The following is a 14,974-nucleotide window of genomic DNA, read 5'->3' as shown; positions in this document are numbered from 1 at the left end:
GATCAGTAATTCCACTGGAAGAAGTAACTCTTGTCCAATTCACTAGGTTTTGCTGAATGGCTGCACACCTTATCAGATCTGCTCTGTCACATGCTAACTTTATGCTGGCCATAATCCACAGCTAAGTTGTAATTTTGTACAGTGTAGCAGATCAGTTAAACCACAGAACTATAAACTTGAACTTGAGCAGCAACTACAGTCATTGCATCCAAAGTGTCACTGTGGTCAAGTGGCACCCTTCAATAATAAAAGAATTGCACCAGTTTAGTGATAAAATCCCCTAGTAGGCTAGGGCAATATCAAGCAATGTAAACAGTTCTAATGTTTAGATTTTGCAAGAAAAAAAACCAACTAAACAAAAAAAAGCGCCACAGCAATGCATGTGACATGGAAGTGAACCAGGGTCGAAGTAAGCTGTGGTATAAACTTTTAGCTTTACAGCTAATACAGTCTCCTGGGATGTGACTCCACAAATGTCATGCTGAGGAGAGCTCTAAGCTAAGCTTTTTAAGTCCCTTGGCATTTACTTTTAACCACAATGCTATTAGGCAAAAAAGTAGGAAAAGCACTGCTAGAAGTGATAGCAGTTTCTATCAATTCAGAACTGCTAAAATGTGTCAGGAAAGATGAGCACAAATTTATAGTAGTGTACACACATCTTACATGTAGGTACCTACATCTTTCCTAACTTTTGCTGCAATTCCAATTTAGGCACAACTTATTGATTGCATCACTTATCTTCTCTGACTGGGGCATTCTGGAGTATACTTTGCAAGTAAACTCCTAATGCCTAGACAATTTCAGGCCAATGATAGAGAATGCCCGGTGTTTTCAGCTGCCTGGAACAGATGGTGCTACGGAGGAAAAGGCATTCCACATTGCTGATTGGGACTTGTGTGATGGATTCTGTTCAAGTCCTAAATTAAGCAATCTGGGTACAGCCCTTAAGGGACTACGACTATTGACTTACCCTTTTGGACATCCCAGGCCAGAGGATTATGCAGTCTCAACCATTGTACACTCTTGGCTGGGAGCAAAATGTCAGTGTTTATCATCTCCTCAAAATGATTACTCTAGTGATCAGCATTAGTTTATTCTTTCCTGCATTTCAAAACAAAACAAAACAATGTACTAATCACCCACGGGCACTACATAATATTAAGACACAGCAATGTTGGGGGTTAAATGAAAATTAACTGCAGATCTGTGCATTATCAATATAGTTGTGGCATCACAGTTTCTTTTGACACAGTGTGTGAAGTCCCTATTTAGGGCTGTGCACTAGACATTAAATAGGGAGCAGTAATGTATTATCATTTATTTTGATCATCTGCTGACATTGACTTCTACATGAGTAACAGAAGGAGTAAGTGCCTTTTTTGATAACATTTACTTAAAATCAGTCAACTAAGAATGCTCATTAGTTTTCTATAAGCTGTGACCTAATGGTTTCTTGCATTTTCTCTGCTAAATGTCAGAGAATTCACACAAATGAGTGGGCTGAGCAGCCTTCCTCTCCCTGGAAAAGTAAACAGCATCTATTTCCTCTACCTGTTTGCCTGTTTTCATGAAAACTGGACAAAACCTTACAGCTCCAAGATTCCTGAAAATACATCATGGAGACACAACCAGTATAACTATAGAAATCCTAGTACTTTAGGTCAAAAGACAGAAATCAACTAAATCTAGCTTCTATAAATTAAAGTAATTAGAAAGTCACAGGTTGGAACAGGCACTTTACTTGTCTTACATTAAAAACTTACCGATACAACAGAGAAAAAGAAAGAATAGCTTAGATTCCATTCAGTTGCCATGATATACTCCCATGAACATTCCTGAGACTTAAAGCACCCTTCTGCAGAGGCACTGAGTTCCCAGAAGTGGTCTACCACCTCCTTATGTTGGATGAATAGTGGATTCAACCTACTGCCTGAGTACTCATAGACATGACCATATATGCATAGAATTTGAGCTCTGAATCTGATTTGCCTTGCTTGAAGTGCTTTTCTTCATATAGCTAATTATTTTTACTTATGCATAAACTATAGGCGGATACAGTTTATAGGCCTAACATTTGATAAATTCCTTTTGTCTTTACAAGTTCAAAAAACGTACCCATTAGTCCATCTTAGCAGTACACTTACATCAGTTTCAGCAGCCAAAACCAGAAAAGCAACATGTACTACTGTTTTCAGGGAGAAAAAAAACCCCAAAACGTAAAGACAGTAAAAAAATTACTGAAATCTAATAAATAACCAAACTTACCCTCTGCAATGAGAGAAAAAGAGATACTGCCCTCTAGTGTTTAATTACCAGAGAACAGCAAAAATGCTGTGAAAGATTTTCTTAAGCTTTAAAGGTCCAATAAATGTTTGCAGAGCTGAATGGTAAATACTTTCGGCTGCATGAACCCACTCATGGCAGTGATAAATTGATATGTGAAAGGTACGTTAACAAAAAGCACGGAGATTTGACCTAGCTGCTTCTCCATTTACTACCTTTGTTGTACTGGTTTGGATTTAACATTATGCATCACACACATTACCATAGAATGATAGGGTTGGAAGGGACCTCGAGAGATCATCTAGTCCAACCACTTTGATTTATTGAGATCTAAATTACACATATTTACTTTCAGGAGATTGCTAAAAATGGAACTCATCCTAAATAAGGAAGAAATCATTAGTAGATTAAAGTGTGTAACATCTGCAAACTCTGTCAGAGCTCTCTTGACCTACTGGCAATATAACTAATGTTGGTGGCAGAAGGTATTGCATGTTTTGATCATTTGTGAGACCATGAATTATCGTATTATTATTATTGTGCATTATTATGCAATGCATTATCTCCATACATCACAAATTGATTAACAGAAAGCCCATGCCATCAAGTTTCTTTAACTTAGGGACTCAACAGGTTACTACTAAACTATCACACGGAAAAAGCATTTTTCTGCAGCCCAAAAGCTTTCATAATATTTCCCCCTTCATGCATTTAGGCCTAAATGTAGTGAACAACTATTTATCAGAGCAGCAGGGGAAAGCAGCAAAGCCACCAAATCTCCCCTCTTTCCTTCTAACCGCATCCTAAATGGATACACTGGACTACAAGTCAACTTTAATCAGTCTTCTACTCTGCCTCTCCAAATATAAAAGTAACACTTACATATTATTTTGGTTTTGAGTAGTTTCTCATACGGACTGACATGTAACCTGCTTTTATTTCAATAATTTAATGAATACCTCAGTTTTTTAATCTGCAAACAAAAATCTTAGTTCTAAGGTATGGCAATTAATTCTTTAGTAAACTTAACCTGAAGGTAGATAAATTACTGTTATATCAGCACAAATGGAATCACACCCAGTTCAGAAGTACACGTGCAGATTGATCGGGATGAAGTAACAGAGCAGCATTGGCTGCTAACCTCTAGATTCTTTAGCAGTCATTAGCTGCAAGTCACAAGACTACTATGACTTTAGACACAGTTATATTCTTTTTTTATATATATACATGAGTATTAGCTATGCATATATAATGTTATGTATACTTGTCTGTAGAATTAGCTACTCCCACTCCAGTAGCTAATACCTTAATATTTTCTAACTTTAAACATTTTTTTAAACCAGAATGGTATTTGTCAAGAGAAAAATCTTTTAAAATAAAGAACTAAAACATTTTAATAAGAAACCTAGTATTCTGCTTTTATTCTGTCATTTTCTAAAGTGAGGTTTTTTTCAAGTCATGGTTACAGGAGATTTTACAAAGTTTCATGATACAGCACAATAAAACCATTGTGAGATACATCAGAATAAAAGTAAGATAAGCAGTTACAAATTTCCAATCTGAACAGAGTGTCTTGTTACTATAAATCCTCTCATTTGATTTCCCATTAAACACAACAGTGAAGGAGGTTTGTTCAGGGATAGTAGCTTTCTAATAGGTGAAAAGAAATGCCTGACCCTGTTTCTTTCAATGCCTTGTGTGACTTCATCTGTAAATGAGAAGGGCTCAGGAACTCAAAAAAGCAGAATGTATCTTTCAGATTGCATTCTGAATTACAAAAAGAGACTCTACAAGGAAAAGAAAAAAATCTTGGCAGCTCAGGGAACTAATTCAGGAGAGCAGCTCTTCAGACCACAGAGTGCAATGTTCCGCTAGTTCATTCACACCGACTACAGGCTGCCCCTGGTGGCCTCGTTTCCAGAGTCAATTTCAGAGCATGAGCATGTGTAGTGGTTTTGCCTGGGCCACGTTTTTTGGAAGCAGAGGATGGTTTCAATTCATCAACCTCTGGGTTATGGGCCCAGGTATCTATAAGGTCATTTTTGAAATGCCTCCCGTTGTCTGACCCGATCCTTTCTGATTTGGTGGACACTGGGCTAAACCACCACAAACATGCCTAATGACAATCACTCCTCTCTCCAACATCTCTCCCACTGCTCTTCAGCCCTCCGCTCCAACTAAAAGGAAGCACTGCCTTTCTCACGGTGCTGCACATGACAAGATTTCTCCTCATTCCAAGGAAAACAGAAATAAATTGCAGCCAGAATCACCAATCCTATACAAAACATGTTCTTTGACACTTTTAAACTATTCTTAAAAGCAGGCTACATTAGTCCTTCCTTGTCGTACTTCCCAGCAGGTAGAAGGACCTACCTGCATGGAAGTCTAAGTAAGTCTGAACATAAGATACACACATAACTTTAAAGGACCGACAACTCACCACATTTGTGGAGATGAGCAGGAGGGGACTGTGGCACACATTCATCTCTACCAAAGCAAATTATATAACATTTGTAACTCTGATTTAACTGAAGACTGATGAAAGAGCAACCAAAATACATCCCTTGTCTTTTGCACTACACTCATAGAGGAAAGCCTGTAACAAATTTTTCCAAAAGGCTGATGATAAAGGAAACAGGAAAAAATAATCTAAACCAAAAAATAATTAAAGGGATATTTTTTTTTTTCAAATCATCTGCTTCTGAAGTTAAAGTAAGCTCCCAGACAACCAGAAAAGAAAACTGCAATAGGGAGTGTGGACCCTGTAGAAGAGTAACATTATGGTGGAAAAATATCAAGAATAAAGAAGTAGTTTTTGCAACACAGATATTGTAGGAAACCTCGTCATTGATCCACTACAAACATACATGCTGATGTCACAGTTACCTACCAGTCTGGTACTTCATGCCAATCAGTGAATATTCCACCTGTACACTGAGCACCACATTCAATGAGATGACCTGCAAGGCTGGAAAAATGGCATTCAAATAACTAAATATTCTGTAAAGCCAAGTTTCGCAAATCCAGCATTAAAATATAATAGTACACTAGAAACATAGCTAAATAACAGAACATGCTATTTTTTCCTTCCCTAGGCATCTACTGTATTTATAACTTACGCATTAAATGTAACAAGGGATTCTGAAAGATGAACATAAGAATTGAAAGGAGTAAGAAATGAACACCTAAAAGATGCCCTAACACAAAAAAAAAAGTTCATTGGTCATTTTGAGAAGACTTGATCTAAATTCAGCATCTTAGCAGTCTGCACTGTGTCTAATTAGATATGAGAAGTGCACTTTTAAACCAAGAGATGTAAGGTCTCACTTCCAATGTGAGGAACAGAATGTATTATGACTTTCAAGTCCGACTGTGCTAGTCCATAAACACTCAATAGAATTACAGGGAAAATCCTCATCTCTCTCTTCCCCAATTCAGTGGAGGCAGAACTTCTCTCCACGTTTTCTTCCTCAAGCAGCAGAAGATCAAAGCATACTACTACTAGGTGTACTCAGGTGACCAAAGTATTCACTTGTTTTTATAGGCTTCACCACAGTCAGATGAGACAAAAAGCTAAATGAGGTGAAAGAATTCTACCCTATGCTTTCTGCATCAAATTCCCAACCTTAGGACTTACAGCTGGGATTTGCAAATGGGAGTACTAATACTTAGCATCTGTAAAACCATACAAGGATGCTGACCTCTGACTGAATCTTCTTCTGTGCATCTTTGAGGATAAGACCTGCTACCATCTCAACTATCAACAGTGATGGTAAATCAAAAAGCAGAGAATCACGGGTCTATACTGTAAGATTTCATCTCTTGACAAAAAACAGACAGGAAGAGAAAGTTAAGCTGTTAAATAAAATAATTCACTTCCCTCCTCATTTTTTTAAGTTTCAATTAAGTTTCAATTCCAAATGACTAAGTACTAAGCAAGCCTTAAAAATAATGCTAAACCTAACAAAACATTCAAACACATGAATTCAACAACAATATGCAAAATCACTAAGTGCTTAAAAAGTTATCCTGTCATTTTAAGATATGAAATATAAATTTACCCATTTCTTCCTAAATAATTTACCTTCCCGCAGCGAGTAAGTCAAATTCATCCCTATTCCAGCCAAACTAGAAGAAAAAATACAGATATGTTATACATAAATAAGTTTCTTACAGTACAGAATATTGCATACAGTGTGTGTGCTGCTTTGAGCAACAGTGCACTGGATATATTTTTACTTAACTGCAGAAATCTAAAGAATAATAACTGGCAGGTGCTGTATGTGTATTTGAGTTGCTATACAGTAAATTAGTAGAAGGACTGTGATTTATTTCATAGAATCATAAAATGGCAGGCATTGGCAGGGACCTCTAAAGATTATCTAAGCCAACTCCCCTACTCAAGCAGCTCTGCCTAGATTAGGTCACTCAGTTTTCCTCTTATTAATACACTCAAACAAATATAAGCACTTAAAGTCACAATTTCTTAAAAACGTTAGAAGTACAATACTCACATTATTCAAAACTTGCATAACCCAGAGGTTTAAGTCTAGCGCTTATTTTGTGTCAGGTAAAGAAAACACTGTGTTTTTTCAACTTTTGAAAATTATCAGTTCCAGAAGTACTACCAGTGGTCCTTAAAATTGGAAGTATGTTTTCTGTTTAACTAGAAAATCTTTTCCCCATGTTCAAACACAGTGCAAGCAATATACTTACTGTTTCTTATTTAGAACTTAGCAGAAATTTCCCTAAAACCCTTCAGTAAATTAGATAAGGCCTTCCTGGAGTAAACAATACACACTGAGAACTATTTTGAGAATGTTAACAGTTAGGAATAAAATAACAATTCATAATGACAGTTATAAATGGGAAAGTTTAATTCTAGATTAGGCAATGTTTGATATGCATAAAGTCAGAAAAGCATGGAGTTTTAGAAAAGATGTTTGTAGCCAGCCCTTAACACATACTGTCATTTTCCTCCTTTAAAAATGCACCAAAAGAAAGCTTCCATATTTCACAGTGTGTGGTTATTCACAGAAATGTACAACCTATTCAAAATAATTCAGAAAACCACATATCCTGCTTGTATAATTTTCTGAAATTCAAGGTATTTGAGAAATGTTGCACTGAAACCCAGCTACCTAAAATAAAACTGCTTACCCACCAAAACAGATCAGTGTTTTAAGTTCACCTTATGTGCCCCTCCCTCCCAGAATCAAAGCGAGCTCTACCATCGCCACCTCGTGGTAAAGATTGATGTACTTGTTTCTTAACCTTCCACAGGAAATTTTAAAGAGCACTTGAAAAACAAACGGAAAGACTTCTTTGTGCTTCGCTGAAATGCTTTGTATTTTTTTTTGTATCATGAAATGCTTCATGATACAAAAGTTCATAAATATCCCTGCTGGAAATTCAGGAGAAGTAAAAGCTGGCATTCACACACGTTCATTATCATATGGAAAGTAACTCGTACTTACAGAATGAATGAGTGGTCCTAATACAATCCCACTGTCAACACATCTACCCGTCACAACGATATCAGCTCCGAGGTCAAGGGCCCTGCTTATTGGTCTTGCACTAAGCATGACAAAACACAACAGTAAGTACTTCTGCTTTTTAAAGCATCACTTAAAAAAAACCAAAAAAAACCCAATTCCCTGCCACACACAGGATAAAACCACTTTAAATTCAATCCCATAGGAAAGCAATGAAATTGATGTTAACAATCAGTTATTTTTAAAAAGCAGTCATCAGAATATCCTATCACAGAATCGCAGAGGTTGAAAAGGACCTTTGGAGATCACCTAGTCCAACCCCCCTGCAGAAGCAGGTTCACCTAGATCAGGTCGCATAGGAACATGTCCAGACGGGTCTTGAAGACCTCCAAGGAAGGAGACTCCACAACCCCTCTGGGCAGCCTGTGCCAGGGCTCCCTCACCCTCACAGTGAAATAGTAAAATAGTTTTTTCTTATTCAGGTACCTAAATGACAAAATGGAAACACTTCTCTTGATGCTCACAGAAACTGTCTTGAACGCAGTGCATAAAGTGTCACTATCATTATCAGTAACAGAAAACATAAAGTGTTTTTCAGAGATTCATTACTCTTCCTTCATTTGCAGTTGTGTGAATAAAGATCAATACTCTTCCTAGAGAAAATATGGTAACTTTGCCCTCCAACTTTAAGCCTTTTGGGTCAATTTGCGTAACTGTTTTTACAACCTCAGGTATCAATCAACTTCAAGAAGAACGCTATACAGTCACTCTTTTCAAAGAAACTCAGGCAACAGATTTTCCAAGTTGGTCAGGTAAGAGTCATCCCAGTTTTAAAATATTCCCCCAGGTGAACCACGCGAGTTCACACACTTTACTGAACATGATTTGACCAGAGTGTGTGGCTCCTGGCTTCTAAACCCATGCTATCTGCTGGATCTTTCTGCTCTTCATGAAATAGGTGGCTTGAAAACAGAACAAAACCAAGAGCAGTATTTTTCTATAGTTTCTATACACTTAGTCCTGTTTTTGTCAAAAGGTAAGTTAGAAGACACAAAAGTTCTTTCAGTGATTTCAACAAAAAATGCAAGTATATTTTTTCCTAACGTTATCTGTATACACAGGAATAGAAAAAGCTGTAACTACCTTTTAAAAAGCAGTAAATAAAGCTTGACTTTTATTGTTAAAAATACATGTGAACTCAGTCCACAGAACTAATATCCTAAAATCAAGAGACGCAGAAGAAGCACTTCAGGATTGATACCTCAGTGCAAATTTTTCAGATGGAGCTTTCACACTTGATTCAAGAACCAAACTATAAGCAGCATCAGATTTGGGAAATTAAAAGTGTCAGTTCTACAGAACTCACAGATTTTACACAGTACATTCTGATGTTGGCTTGTTTTGCAATTTATACATTTGTAATAATTATATAATTTGCTTTACAAATAAGCATCCACTGCTGCTGCTGTTGAGGAAAAATGTAACTTATGAAACAACTAACTTGAGAGACTGATAATAGCTTTACATTTCAATGCAAATGAGATTAAGGAGCCCATAATGATTTCTGACATTATCAGAAAATGGAGAGGAAGAATCTGCTGTTCTAGAATCTGTTAGTGAAGTAGAGACAGAGGTAATGCATTTTTAAATATCTCATTCTCATACCAGCCTGCTTTTGTCCTCTGTTTTGATTTGCATTGCTTTTTTAAATTCATGAATACACCAGAATTGGCATGAATACTTTCACACAATTACAAATCTTAAACGTTACTTCTTAGATTTCATTTACAGTTACTGACGATCTGCAAATGTTGCAAATTAAACAGAAAATCCAGTAACAAAACACTAAAGATCATTTTAACAGACTCATCTATTAAAAGGTTCTTGTTTTACAGACAAAAAACATGCTGTGTTAGGCACAGCCGTACCCTGCTCTCTGCCAGTGATGCACTTTTGAAAAGCGCAATGATAATAAAAGAGAGAGCATGAGAGTTTTTCAACAAAGATTGATGTAAAGTAAGGGGACTCTGTGCACAGACTTTAGAAATAAACCAAAGTACGGGAGAGATTATACGTATGGCATAGAGGATGGAAAAGCAAAACCAGGATCACTGGGATCAGCAGCCAGAAGAGATGCTGGCTTTTGGGAACACCTGACCATTGTCCTTCCTCTTTGAACGGCTTGTTTGATATTGATTCATCTGAAGTTGATAGTGATAATGAAAATGTCACTATCAAACAGGTAGCTAGAATACTCAAATGTGGAGATTTATGAGTGGCCTTTACTATCATAAAGTAGGCAAGTGAGATCTTTCACAAAACCTGGAAAGCCAGTTTCCAAAATTTCAACAGTACTAAGCCTGAAACATAATTCAGTGTAGACTAATGGAATCTCCAACAGCATTCAGACATTTCCCAGTACTTTAGTTACTCAGTTGCATTTCTCTAGTGACAACGTTCTAAACAACTGCTCCATGCAGCAACCTACTACATATTAAACAAAGATTTTTGTGATTGTTATGATTAAACTATTTTGGCTTGAACCAATACTTGAGGATTCACAGGAGACAACTTGCTAAAGGAGTCACAACTGGCAAGGTTCTAAATTAAAAGGCTATTCACAAGTTACAACTTTTTTTTTTCTGGTTGTATAAATAATGCAAAGGTGAGCCTCACATACAAGGTGGTTCTACTTGCAAAACAAACCAGTATCATACAGTCAACATGTTAAAATTGTTTTTCCACAATAAAACCAAATGGTTTTAAAATAACTCACCCAAGATATGCATTCATGCTGTGAACACTCTCTGGAAACTGTTTGCCACTCTCTAAATCGGTGATACCAGCTCCTTTTATGATCTCTTTCTGAGAGAAAACAAACAAAACAGCAAACATATTGAGTATTTTTTACTATCTACTGTCAGATTTTTATTAGAATCAGACAACAGATCCACTTCATAGCAATGCTAAGCAAAGTACTAACATTAAAATTAGCAACAATACTAGCAACATACAGTGTAATGGCCAAAAGTTCTAGACACACTTTTAACCATAGTTTTCCAGCACACAGAAAGATAAGTTCGTCTTTAAAGAACGTTACTCCATTCACAAATTATCAACTACAATGAATTGGTATATTCCCTAGGCTTTTAAAAGGTAGGCAAGGGAGTGAGTGTTTTTGACCATGCATTAAGTGGCCTGGGAAACCTGGAGTGCACAGACTCAATGTCTACTGCTAATTACCAGGAGGATTACCAAAAAAAACCAACTTTCCACACTGAATTAATTTGATGTTCTAAAATAAGGATTGAAATCCTCCAAACCACACATAACATTTATTAGTGTAACTTATGATGTTTGGTACCAATAGCAAAGGTAAATGTAGAGAATAAAAGTTGTCTCTTTTTTGTTCCTCATTTAAGTTATGTACTGACAGCAGCACAGAAAATAAACCATTTCAGATCAGAAATGTCCACATCAAGATCAAGTCATGACCATTTGTCACACCAGTAATGAAATTCTGGACCTCTGATACTAACATAATTTCAGCAAGACAGAAGTTTTTTGAGGGGATGTCCAAGCACTGCACATAATTTGCAAATACAGAATCTCACTTGATTATCTTCAACATTCGAGACTAAGCATGTAGTAACAGAGCCTACACAGATAAACGATTTTCCAAGTTACAGGCAGAGATTTAGCAACAGAGCAAACTTATCCTCTCTTAATCACTATCAACGTATAAATTGTTTTCATATTATCTCTTCAGGTATGCCCAATGTTTTTTCTGGAGCCAGACTTGATACATAAAGCAGCAGCCTTTAAATAAAAAAAAGTGTGCCATGTTTTTCATCTCTAGATTTCAAGATTATTTTTCTTTTGTTAATATTAAAGCTTCAGGACTCCCACTTAACATTACGTTACTGGCAATAAACTAATTACTTAAAACACAGAAAACTAGCTACCTGAAAACAAAATAACAGAAAAGGCCTGTAAGCTACTGCAACCAGCTAGAACGGATGAATACTTGAACATGTGGTAACTACACCACATTTAATAGATTCAATATTCAGGATTATTTCCTTCAGATAGAAACAGTAAGTAACAGCACATCCTAGCTTCTGCTGAAGACTAATCAGACTTTAGATAAAATTCACAGTTTGCTTCAAGAAGATGAACAACAGACCCACAGTCTTAAAACACTCACTCCTATCATCCTAAAATATAATAATGTGTCAAGAATTGTTTTCATGCTTTAAAAAAAACCCAAAAAACCAAAAAACACATAAAAACCTGGTTTTAGATGCTTTTAACTGTAGGAGGCTACTGTAGGAAGACACAAAATATTCCTATAGGACAGTAAATACCACCATTGTGCTATATAGACTAAAATTATTTCCACAATGCTACTAAGCCTTAAGAAGTAAACTACCTCACTCATTAGGTCATCGCCAGCAACAACAGCTATTTTCAAATCAACATCTGCTTTCTTTGCCACCTCCTGAAGGGCAGATGCACATGCAAGTGGATTAATTCCACCAGCATTACTGATGACACGAACACCTAACCAAAAAAGAGAAATTATGTTCAGCAGCATCAACAATCGCTTGTATTTCAAGAACTTAAAGCATGTTGTAACATAAGCAAGGTATCATCTTTGCAAGGTGTCAGGACATCTAATCTAGTAAAGTACTAAAATCACATTGAAATATGAACACTATTTAGTTTGTGAAAGGATCAGAATAAGACAATGCAAAATTGTTTCTACAAAAATAACTGTTACATGATAATTGCTACTGTCATATTTTATACACATATATGAGAATTTACTTCTCATCTTTCCTATATGGATGGAAGGAAAAAGTGACCAAAAAGACATATACGGTAAAGACTGGTAATATATGTATATATTTATAATTAGAGCAAACATTTCAAATGAACTCATTTCAAATGTCACTGTCAGATCTGCACTTCATGTCTATGGAATGACATTTCAAACATTATTCCTAGCTGCCAGCAAAACACTGGGGTAAAAAACAGTTATTTATAAGAATGGAAGCATACGAAACTCATCTAAGAAAGTGAACTTATTAACATACAAATTAAAACAGAGAATAGCATACCTTTCCGGTGAATATCTTTTACATAGGGAGCCATGGCAGCAGAGACAAAATCTGTAGCATAACCTAAATCCTGAAAGAATTAAAAGCTGTAGCCATTTGTTATGGTTAAATCAAGCCAATTCCTTTTCTTGATTAAGAGAACAGAGAAAACAGAGAACAACTAATTGAATAATGCTATAAAAAAAAGACATGAATGCTTCTACTAGACTGAAGTGAAAATACAAAAATAAACAAAGAGATGCAAGTAAACAACTCCATGCACCAGTACGGACTGTGGGTTGTCCTGCTAGAGAGCAGCTCTGCAGAGGAAGACCTAGGAGTTCTGGTCGACAGTAAACTAAGCATAAGCCAGCAATGTGCCTTTTTGGCCAAGGCAGCCAATGGTATCCTGGTGCATATTAAGAAGAGTGTGTCCAGCAGGTTTAGGGAAGTTCTCCTCCTCCTCTACTCTGCCCTGGCCACATCTAGAGCACTGTGTCCAGTTCTGGGCTCCCCAGTTCAAGAGTGACAGAGAACTTCTGGAGAGAGTCCAGTGGGGGGCTATCACGATAATTAGGAGACTGGAACATCTCTCTGACAAGGAAAGGCTGCAAATCTTGAGGCTGTTCAGACTGGAGAAGACTGAGAAAGTGTGAAAGGATCAGGCGAGTCTTCTTTCTATAGTATTCAGTGACAGGACGGGGGTAATGGGCAAAGGCTGGAACACAGGAAGTTCCATTTGAACACGAGGAGAATCTTATTTACGGATGAGGGAGCACTGATACATGTTACCCAGAGAGGTTGTGAGGCTGGACAGCGGCTCCCGGCTGCTACTTACAGGAGATTGGGCTTTGGCGGCCGTCAACAACGACATGGTGATCTCGGAGAGATAATCGAAGACGAGGAAATCCAGCTTTCCCCCGTATAGCAGCTGCGGCACTGGCGGGGCAAGGAAGAACTCGCCGTCAGCACAGTCGTACTCGCGGTCCGGCCCGCCCCGCCCTTGCCCTTGGCGCCGGCCTCTGCAGGCGGCCCGCCCCGCCCGGGCATGCGGCGACAGCCCCAGATCGGCCGCTTACGCAACGGTGGTGTTCGCGGTGTTAGCAATAAGCCGCCGCCCGTCCGCCCGGCGGCCGCGCCCGCCGGCCTCGCCAGGCCTCGGCGCCCCAGCGACCGCCCCTGCCGCCCGGGGCTCCCTGCCGCCCTCGCGGGCAACCGCCGCTGGCGCCCTCGCAGTACCTACCCGAGGCCGCTGTATCACCCCAAAAGCCCGAGGCGCAGCCGATGCGCACGGCGGCCCCTGCCGGGGGCTCGCAGCCGCCACTGCGCCGCCTGCTCCAGCGAGGCGGGCGGGCAGCGGCCCCTAGGAGCCGCGGTCCCCGGAGTCCCAGCAGCGCGGCGCAGCTCATGGTGGCGACAGGCGGGCTCGCGGGCACCGCCCCTGGATGAGGCCCGGACCCGCCCCGCGACCCGCCCCGGCCCGGCCCGGCCGCGTCAGCGGCCTATCGGGTTGCCGGAGAGACCCCGGCCGTAATTGTAGTAGCGTTCGTAGCATATCAGATAGCGTGGTCGCGTTTTTTTTTTTTTAATGAAACCATTGTCTACTCCCCTAAATAATAAATGCATTTATTGAAAAGCAAGGCTTTCTGTGGGAGTCCATAGCTCAGATTTGACAGGAAGCATCTCTCAGGTCGCAGACTGAATTTCCAGTCGGTGGACATGAGGCACATGTCACCAAACCAAATTCCCCAGGATATAAAGAGGAACGTTTTCCTAGTACTGGCATCTAAACCGACGGGCTTTGAACGTCTCCTCAGAGAGCCAATCACATAGAGTTTCTTCAGGGATTCCCAGCCTACAGAAAATCACAGAATCATAGAATAGTAGGGGTTGGAAGAGACCTCTAAAGATCAACTAGTCCAACCCCGTGCTAAAGCAGGACCACTTAGATCATGTCACACAGAAACGTTTCCATATAGGGTTTGAAAACCTCCAGAGAAGGAGACTCCACACTCTCCCTGCGCAGCCTGTGCCAGGGCTACTCACCCTCACAGTGAAATAGTTTTTCCTTACTTTTAAGCAGAACTTTTTGTG

At 38.8% G+C, this 14,974-nt stretch overlaps 1 protein-coding gene across 6 annotated transcripts in view; it reads right to left on the bottom strand.

Annotated features, from left to right (window-relative positions):
- Positions 1 to 14,304, bottom strand: part of LOC133625223 (uncharacterized) — a 67,152-nt gene extending 52,848 nt beyond the window's left edge. For 5 of the 6 annotated variants that reach the window (XM_061994026.1, XM_061994027.1, XM_061994028.1 and 2 more), the window contains exons 1-8: positions 14,124 to 14,304; positions 13,719 to 13,819; positions 12,902 to 12,971; positions 12,211 to 12,341; positions 10,555 to 10,643; positions 7,761 to 7,860; positions 6,368 to 6,411; positions 5,174 to 5,251 (exon numbers count right to left, since the gene is read on the bottom strand). In XM_061994026.1, coding sequence (XP_061850010.1) covers positions 5,174 to 5,251; positions 6,368 to 6,411; positions 7,761 to 7,860; positions 10,555 to 10,643; positions 12,211 to 12,341; positions 12,902 to 12,971; positions 13,719 to 13,819; positions 14,124 to 14,289 — 779 coding nt within the window. In that variant the 5' untranslated portion in view covers positions 14,290 to 14,304. Of the gene's footprint in view, positions 1 to 5,173; positions 5,252 to 6,367; positions 6,412 to 7,760; positions 7,861 to 10,554; positions 10,644 to 12,210; positions 12,342 to 12,901; positions 12,988 to 13,718; positions 13,820 to 14,123 lie in introns of those variants that run through there. The other variant, XM_061994032.1, reaches the window with a different exon arrangement.
- Positions 14,305 to 14,974: the final 670 nt, after the last annotated feature.

Source organism: Colius striatus, chromosome 3 (genome assembly GCF_028858725.1).
Source record: "Colius striatus isolate bColStr4 chromosome 3, bColStr4.1.hap1, whole genome shotgun sequence".
Lineage (NCBI taxonomy): Eukaryota > Metazoa > Chordata > Aves > Coliiformes > Coliidae > Colius > Colius striatus.
Note: the sequence above shows the minus strand (reverse complement) of the source record. Positions and strands in the feature narration are given on the sequence as shown.